This window comes from Capsicum annuum, chromosome 3 (assembly GCF_002878395.1).
Source record: "Capsicum annuum cultivar UCD-10X-F1 chromosome 3, UCD10Xv1.1, whole genome shotgun sequence".
NCBI lineage: Eukaryota > Viridiplantae > Streptophyta > Magnoliopsida > Solanales > Solanaceae > Capsicum > Capsicum annuum.
In genome coordinates, this window is record NC_061113.1 from 114,627,366 (window position 1) to 114,635,812 (window position 8,447).

General features: G+C 37.4%; 1 protein-coding gene across 8 annotated transcripts; it reads right to left on the reverse strand.

The window, feature by feature from the left end:
* Window positions 1-753: 753 nt before the first annotated feature.
* On the reverse strand, window positions 754-8,015 carry LOC107863560 (serine/arginine repetitive matrix protein 2). Of its 8 annotated transcripts, none has more exons than XM_047408244.1 (12): window positions 7,550-7,954; window positions 6,979-7,163; window positions 6,763-6,857; window positions 6,217-6,402; window positions 5,985-6,096; window positions 5,856-5,889; window positions 5,663-5,706; window positions 5,524-5,555; window positions 5,295-5,447; window positions 1,485-3,979; window positions 1,254-1,331; window positions 754-1,140 (listed from the first exon to the last, which is right to left on the reverse strand). In XM_047408244.1, exons 3-12 carry the CDS (start codon window positions 6,831-6,833, stop codon window positions 1,094-1,096), a joined length of 3,252 nt encoding a protein of 1,083 aa, XP_047264200.1. In that variant the 5' UTR covers window positions 6,834-6,857; window positions 6,979-7,163; window positions 7,550-7,954; the 3' UTR covers window positions 754-1,093. The 8 variants fall into 8 exon arrangements, with proteins under 8 accessions (XP_047264200.1, XP_047264201.1, XP_016565014.1 ...); XM_047408245.1 differs by having other exon boundaries at window positions 5,663-5,703; window positions 7,550-7,953; XM_016709528.2 differs by lacking the exon at window positions 6,979-7,163 and having other exon boundaries at window positions 7,550-8,015.
* Between the last annotated feature and the right edge of the window lie 432 nt (window positions 8,016-8,447).

Genomic DNA, 8,447 nt, shown 5'->3' on the forward strand with positions numbered 1-8,447 from the left:
TGAGTGAAATGAAATAAATAAAGAGCAACAGAAGAAGAATTGAGAAAGTTTAGACCAAGTATTAATAGTGAGAAGTTGAAATCATAACGATAATGATATGATATGGTTTGTGAAGTATCCAACATTTGGTTCGTCAATTGTCTAATACGTTAGCTAGGTTAAATAACGATTCAATATAATTTGTGAGAAATTCAACATAATAACCAAGTTAAATTTAACATTAAGTTACGCATATCTATCAACATGCATGCCGTAGTTCATCAATTTTGATTCCTCTTTCTGCCATCAATGCCACTCAACTTAGGGTCGTTTTCTATGCAGAATAAGGTGAGATATTTTAGGATTAACCCTGAGAACGAATTTATATTGTGTTTAGTTGACGATATTAATTTAACACAATAAATTTATACAATCAAATGCAGTATAAATTTTATCTCACACTTAATCATGAGATGACCCACCTTATCACATCCAACTTGTGGATTATTTTATCCCATCTCCTTGGTGAGAAATGACTTCCGGTTTTTTTAGTTCGGAATTAATTCAACAAACTTAAAAGGGCCATTTCCGCTCAAATGTCAAAGCTGAGAACTATTTAAATAGCAGCGCAAAAGTATTTTTTTTATGCAAATCCCCAATCAAACCCATGGTGATCAATGTACAGGGGAAAGAAATTCAAGTGGCTGAATCGTCAGCAAGCTAAAAGAAGCTCAAAGAAAACAGTTCAATATAAAAATAAGCAAGAGCCAGATGTCTTGAAAATAATATTTGCAAAATTCAGTCAGAAACAGCAAAATGCTTTGTGCAAAGATAACAAATTCAATGTGGGCAAATCATCCTACAAAAGAAACTACATATATCTAACAGTGAATTTTACAAAGTACAGGAGACAAATGTAACAACAATGTATATCCCCCAACTGGTGAGGTGTTCCGAAGTGTACAGCGCACCCAGAGGAGAATAACACACCAGAAGGGAAAAAAAGAAGCATACAGCCCCCGGCAACAGTCAGAAGCAACAGCTGCGAGTCACAATATTAAAGACTCTACATTAGGGCTGCTGTTGCTTTCTCATCGGAATTTAGCACCTTTTTTTATTTACTTCCCTTGAATGCTGAAAGAGAAAAGAACGATCTTGATGCTGAAACAGAAAACACCAAAACATTAAGGAAATGAAGGACATACATCAGTAAAAGTTTAATTTTCATGATCACGGGAATTTAGACGGACTTGTAACATAAAAGAAGAGAAAACCTTTTGTCGTACTTGCTGGAGCTGAAAGCCGGCTCGCTTGCAATTTCTGAGCAGCAATTTTGCCTATACTTGTTTGAGCTGCAAGTATGTATGTCGAGTCTATATAAATAAGATCAATCGATAATAGGATTGTGAAACAGATCTCAAATGCAACCAATAAACTAACAGACAACTAAAACAGTATACTAGCATAAAAAATTAAAATGTTTGCTGTGAAGGACAAAGAAATACCGGATAGCTCATAATCTTCAGAAGACAAATTTACTTGTCCAGAATGCTTAGCATGAAGTGTAGCCTTTCTCAGTAGATTGTCAGAACTACTTTTGGTGAGAAGTTTAGAATCCTCTGGATCCTCCTCACCTTCAGAGAAGACAGATGGGCTTGAAACACCAGTTGAATTTAAATCAGTCTTACTTTTGCGAGCAAACTTTAGAAGCCGCTTCAATCCTTTCGGCACATCCTTCTGATATACCATGGTAGGAGGATTCTCAGCATTACCCCAGTCGATGACATCTTCACTGCTTTCTTCAAGCAACATTTGAGACAGAGAATGACGAACTCGTGGACTTGAACTTCTTACAGCAACATCAGCCAGAGATTCAATAGGACCAAAACCATCATTACACAGAAGGGCTTGATCCTCCTGCTCCTCTATTACCACCCAGGCTCTAGGGGAAATGTTAGATTCCTCTTCAACCTCTCCTTTCAGTGCAGACTCTTCCATCCTTCCAAAATCATCTTCATTATCTGGCGTAATCTTATTGCAGCTCTCCCTATCTTCATATTTTTTAGGGCTGTTTAACTTAATTACTGAGTCTTCATCTTCATGGATCTTTAACTCCTCAAGACCCCTGTCCTGCAGTTGATTAAGAGGACTAGAAGCAACAGAGGCCATTTCATTCTCCTCAACTTGCACGAAGTCCGCAGATTCCCTCAAAGATTTTTCAGGCTGAGATGAAATTTTGGCCTTTATGACTGGACTATGACCAGATCCAGTACCTGAGCCCTTACGAAGAAAAGGCTTTACCTCCTTTGATTCCAGAGGCACCACACTACTTTTCTTGGTTACCTTGTTTAGTCTAGGTTTAGCAGAGGGTGCAGAATCTCCAAGGGTTGGCTGAACTCTGGCTTTAGTAGGTTTGCTAGCTTTTGTCAGAGTCTGCTGCTTCTTGTCATTCCCATTTGTAACATTCTTTCTGATATTATTCTGGGGCGTTTTCACAGATTTCGCTTGGGGTTGTAATTTCTCAACCTTTTGGCTTGTCTGGGGAGCTGCTGTTGTTGGCTGTGATCTTCTACGGCTAGGTGTAGTAGTATCTGCAGAATTAGTTATAGAAGGAGTTTTAGCAGTTGATGTCCCTGCAACCCTTGGTGATGGTAAAGACGGCCATGACTTCCGTGTCGCTGGCAGTTGTGATACTTTTGATGAAGCTTTCTTTGCGACAGCAGCTTTGGGGGTTCCATCCTTGGTATTTGCAGATTCAGGGGATTTCTTGACTGTTCTCTGGATCCTCTTAACATTTGTTTTTTTACTAACATTATTTGCATTTCCTGTGACAATTTCAGCTTTTCTTTCATCAAGAATTTGTTGCATTGCTTTAAATTGTTTATCCTTCTCTGCTCTATTCCTAGCAGTTTCACCGCGAAGTTTCTCATCCCTCTTTTCTTTGTAATGATCATAAAAACCACCTCGACGCTCAGCAGGTCGGCTTTGGTTCTTGCTATCACTTGCTGCCAAGTTCCGATATTTGCTAGGCTTGGTTTCCATCATTTTTGTGAGCAATTGGTTTAGCTCTGCTTCCTTTTGTCGAGTCCATTCAATGGAGGCATTTAACTTTTCACTTATTTCTTCACCTTGGTTAGGAAGAGATTCCTCTGGGGTAACATTTGGACTGTATGCTTTTTCTTCAGGTGAGTTTTGTTTGAAATCAGCAGCAGCAGCCTCGGCGTCATGGCTTATGGGAGGAGGATATGAATCGCGTTTCCTTTCCAAAGCACTTTCAGTTTCTTGATCTTCCAATTTATTGACAGCCTCAGAAACTGGATCATCAGAAGCAACATCAACAGAGCCTTTAGTACTTTCACACACACCTGAACTCCATCTTCTAAAAACCGCTTTATTAGCACCAACTGAGGCACTTAATAATGACTTTGTCCTTTGATAATCAACAGCTTGGCCTTTCTGTTTGCTTTCAAAGAGATTGATTGCATCTTGCACACTCATTCTACAGGCATCTTTCTCAGTCTTTTTTGAGGTTTGCTCAGCGTCTTCCTCGTCACTACCGCTAACAGCTGCATCTTTATGAGAGATCGACCTTTCTCTTCCAGGAAAGTAATTTAAACTCTTAATCGTTAAAGCAGTGGATCTTCGTGACCCAGAGCGCCCAATTTGGACCCTTCGCATTGGAGATGCAGACCTTCTCGGAGATGCAGATCTTATGAGAGTGCGACTTCTTTCCACCGATGGTTGTTGTTCCACCTCACTTGTACAGGAAGATTCTTCGCTTCCAGATGAGTTTTGCCTCTCCATCTGTGCAGCTTTTGCAGGGGAAGCACTATATTTCACTTCTGTATCTAACTTTGATGGTCCAGATGTTTGAGAATTGCCCCCTTCTGAACCAACTTTATCATTTCTGACATCAACTTTTGAAAGAGACAACTCTTTACCAGGAAAACCACTAGCCCTGTTCTCATCGCTCAGTGTAATAAACTTCTGCAGACAGTTCCTGAAACAGACAACACATAATGAAGTCATTAGCCTGTTGCACATATCTTCCAGAATAATTAGGTTCAACTAGCTGAAAGGTGAAAGAAGAGCATCACTAACTTAACCACAATTTTAAGATAAAAGAATCTGAAGCTGGAGTTTTAGCTTCCAAAGTCTCACCCGAAGAAAGTGACCCACCCCCTAAAATTAAACAAACTAAAAAAAGGAACAAGAACTTTTACCAGATTTTGTTTCCCCACATTATTAGGGATATTTCGCACCCAAAAATGTGGCCTAGTGGTTCAATGAAGTTGGTGAGCACTATGAGGTCTTAGATTCAATTCCCAACAAAGACAAACACTAGGTGGTTTCTTCCCATCTGTTCTAGCCTTGGTGGACAGAGTTACCTGCTACCTGTTGTTGTTGTTGTTGCTGGTCGGAGGTGGGAAGGTATCCCATGGAATTAGTCGAGGTGCGCGCAAGCTGGCCCGGACACCACGGTTATCAAATAAAAAAAAATATTACGGATATTTCGTTTAGATTTGGAAAATGGTATCTACTAACCGAAAAGAGCGATCATTAGATCTCTGAGGGAAACAATTCAACTGCACTAAGGTGGCACATGAATTGGAAAACAAATTTGTTTTTGTAAAAAACTGGCATTAATTTGGTTTCTGGAGAATATGAATGTGGAAATTTATGCAGAAGATATCAGTTATCACCAAAGCCCTGAAACATTTTGGTTGCTTTCATATTAGTGAAAAATAAAATCTGAGAACCAAACAAACAATTTTGTTTGCTACACAATATATTCTGCTGGGAAAATGGTTAAAGAAAAACACGGGACAAATCAAAGGGAAAAACATTTTTGGCTTGAGCAAAAGTAGTTGTTTTGCTGGTATTTTGAAACTAAAGAACAAGTAATATGTGATTTCAGAAACAAAATAAGTACTGAGAATGAATTGAACTCAATAACTGTATCAGTCAATTACTCAAAATCTGCTGATCTACTCCAAACTTGAGATACATTCAATTTCTGCTAGCTGATAGATTAATGGAAAAGTTTCCTCCTTTTTTTGAAAAGGAAATACAATGTTGCCGAGGGTCTATCGGAAATACAATCTTGAGCCGGGGGGTCTATCGGAAACAGCCTCTCTACTTCTTCGGAGGTAGCGGTATGGACTGCGTACATCTTACCCTCCCCAGACCCCATGCTGTGGGAATACACTGGGTTTGTTGTTGTTGTTGAAATACAATGTTGCCGAGCATAGAAACTGCTGAAAAATTATTAAAGGGATTAGACCCGCCAGACGACTAGTTCTCCCATGACTTACCTCAATTCAACAGCTCCAAAATAGTAAGAGAACTTCTCTATGTCAATAATATCCTCAAAAGAGCATCTAGTGCCAGCAGCTTGATCAAAAGCAGCAGCTAATTCCCCTTTTAAAGCAGTCAACCTCAAATCCATTGCCCTCAGCAATTCATTCCTGTTCACCATGTGATTATTTGGAGATGGTAGATTAATTTCTGAAATTTAGAATTGTTAGAGGCATAGGGACATACTTGGAAGCGTCTGATGAAGGATTATCATTTTCCTGGAGTGGCATCAAAGATCATGTTATTTTTCAATGTGTATATGCAATAACTTCTGAAAAAGACAAGAAAATAAAAAATAATCCAGGAACAGAGATAGATAATTTACTTGCTGCGATAATGACACTGCATCACTTGAGTAGTCACATTCTGCTAAAAAGTAAGAAAAACAATGTTGTTATTTTTTTCCCCTTTTTTCTGATTGAAACTCCACAAAGAGAGAGACAGTTGCAGCAACAACCACAATCCTATTAAACAAACTAATCTAGGCTATATTGTCCAACAGTGACAGTAAGACTAACCTGCTTCCCCGCCCCATACATGATCCTGAGGCCCCTAAAGGAATAACAAGCCCATCATTATACTGCTTGTTACAGGTTCTATAGATTAATTGAGGGGTCAAAATAATTATACAGAAAGATGAAAAGCACCTTTGTATATAAAGAAACATGAAACTTCCGAGCTTCTTCAAGCTGAGATATTTCATTTACCATGGCCTTGGCCATATCAATTATCGGTGACGAGCTGATAATATGAAGAAACCTGGAAATACAAGGATTGGAGTATAGGGATATGGTCATTCAGAAAGATCTTTAAAAGACAGCTTGAAGTAAATGATGACTGACAAACTGATCAACAAAAGTAAATCATGACTGAGCGTACCTGATCAATGTGGATTTTGTAAACCATTTAGCATCACTAAGATTCCCTAGAGGTCTAAATTGGAAATCGGCATCTGATCCCTTTGAGTGCAAAGATTTGATTTTGGGGGAATGAAGTATCAACTGCTCCAGAAGGCCGGAGGAAGCTGTTTCTATCTTGTTGCCGTAGCAGATATGTGATTCGAACCTGCACCCAAAATATAGTAAAAGTACACGCAAATGTTATCAGGAGAAGCGTGACCACAGTATAATACATGTCAAGTACCCCAAAATGTTGGGCTTTAAGTAACCAAAGACAACCCCAACTGGTATATTATCCTGCTACACTAGGTAACAAACTACATCACTGGTTCTTAACTTGTTTGCGTAGTTATATTGGTACCCAGAGAATAATGTGTCAAACATTCATAAAACCTCTTAAAAGACCGTTTCATGAAAGGAGAAACAAAAAGTTAACGAGGTCCTCATAAAGCCACCAAAAAAATGAAAATTATAAAATTGACTGCAACTGGAATACAGCCAATTGAACTGAAAACAAAAGTCTGACCTGTTCTGTCTTGGAAAAATCTGAAATTCAACATAGTCCATCAAGATATCAGCATCTATTCCATCTTCCATCGTTGGTCTCTTAAAATCCTATGCCTGGTGAAAGGAAATTGGGCAAATAGCTCAATGAAAGAATGACAGGATCAGGGGTGGAGCCAGGTAGCATCAAAGGGGTTAGTCCGAAACCCCTTCGACGAAAAATTACATGTTTATATACATTTAAAATTATTGCTTATGTATGTATATTAGATGTTGAACCCATTTGACTTCTTAGTGTGTTTACTCCTTCATAGTTTGAACCCAGTGAAAATTCTGACTCCGCAGCGACATGATTACTCTCAACCTTCAACCGTTTTAGCAGTGGCAATAACATATATGCAAGAGGAAGTCATCTGATGTGCACTGACCTCAACAAAGAAATTATTTTGATCAAAGAAAACTGAAACAAAAACAGCAGTAAAGTAGCTACCAACTCAAATACATCGCCTGGTTAAGATTTTAAGGGAACATATAATAGAATCACCCCAACATTGCCAAAAATAATTAAAACTCAACTGTCCACAGTTCAGTAAGATGGAATTAGACAAAGGCAATGAAGAGTCCACACAGATCAGATCTACCATCAAACAACATTTATCTTTTGATTCAATTTACAATTATTTAGAAGGGAAAAACTAAAAACAATCTTGGCAATGGTTTAGAAAAGTAGCATCGACCCAGAAATGCGTGGTCCAATAAGTCTATGTACACAAGAAGAAGAATGTAAAGTTTGAAAAATGAAAATATACCTTTGTTTTCTGCAGAAGAGCAAAATGCAGCACAGCTTTCAAAGTTGGAGGGGGGAAAAAAGAAGTTATTGGTGAAGATCTCAAATGGGGTTGGAATGAAGAAGATAAAAGAGTTAAGAGTCTTTATGTTGTTTTCACTTTTTTTCTTTGATAAAAGTTGTGGTCACAGCTATCCCCCAGATGGAGTATGGAGAGAAAAGCAAAGAACTTTGAGTGCAAGGAAGAAGAAGATAAAAGAAGGGGGCAAACAGCTTACACTGTGTGACACTGTATGTGTGTGTTTAGAGAGAGAAATAGACGTTTGTGGGAGAGTGGGGAGTAGAGAGTGAAGAGTGGGGATGAAAAGCGGTGATTGCGTTTGACAAAAGCTTACTGTCGCTACCAAAAAAAAAAAAAAAAAGGCGGAAAAGCTTACCCACTGGCCTGATGGTTGGGTAATTAATTGAGGTTGGATATGAAATAATGGGAGGTTGTCTTCAAATTCAGTGATATATGATTCAAATATAGTGTATTGAATAACAAAAAAAAAAAAAAAAAAAAAAGGCTTACTCTCTGTTTCAATTGATTTACTTATTATTTCTTTTATCTCATTTTATGTGTTATAATTTAATCAGACACGAAATTTAAGAAATAAATAAATATTTGATGTTTTTTATTAAATTATTTTTTATTAAAATAATATATTATTATTATTTTTAATTAAGTAGAAACATTAAAGATAAAAGTGAAATTATGTATTTAAATAGTTATAAAATAAAGAAATGTTATATTCTTTTTATAACGAACAAAAAAGAAAATTACGACATAAAATAGAATGGAGGCAGTGTTTCTTTTTTAAAAGTCCATATATATTTAATTTAAAATAATAAAATTCAAAAAAAATACCAAATTAAAATTA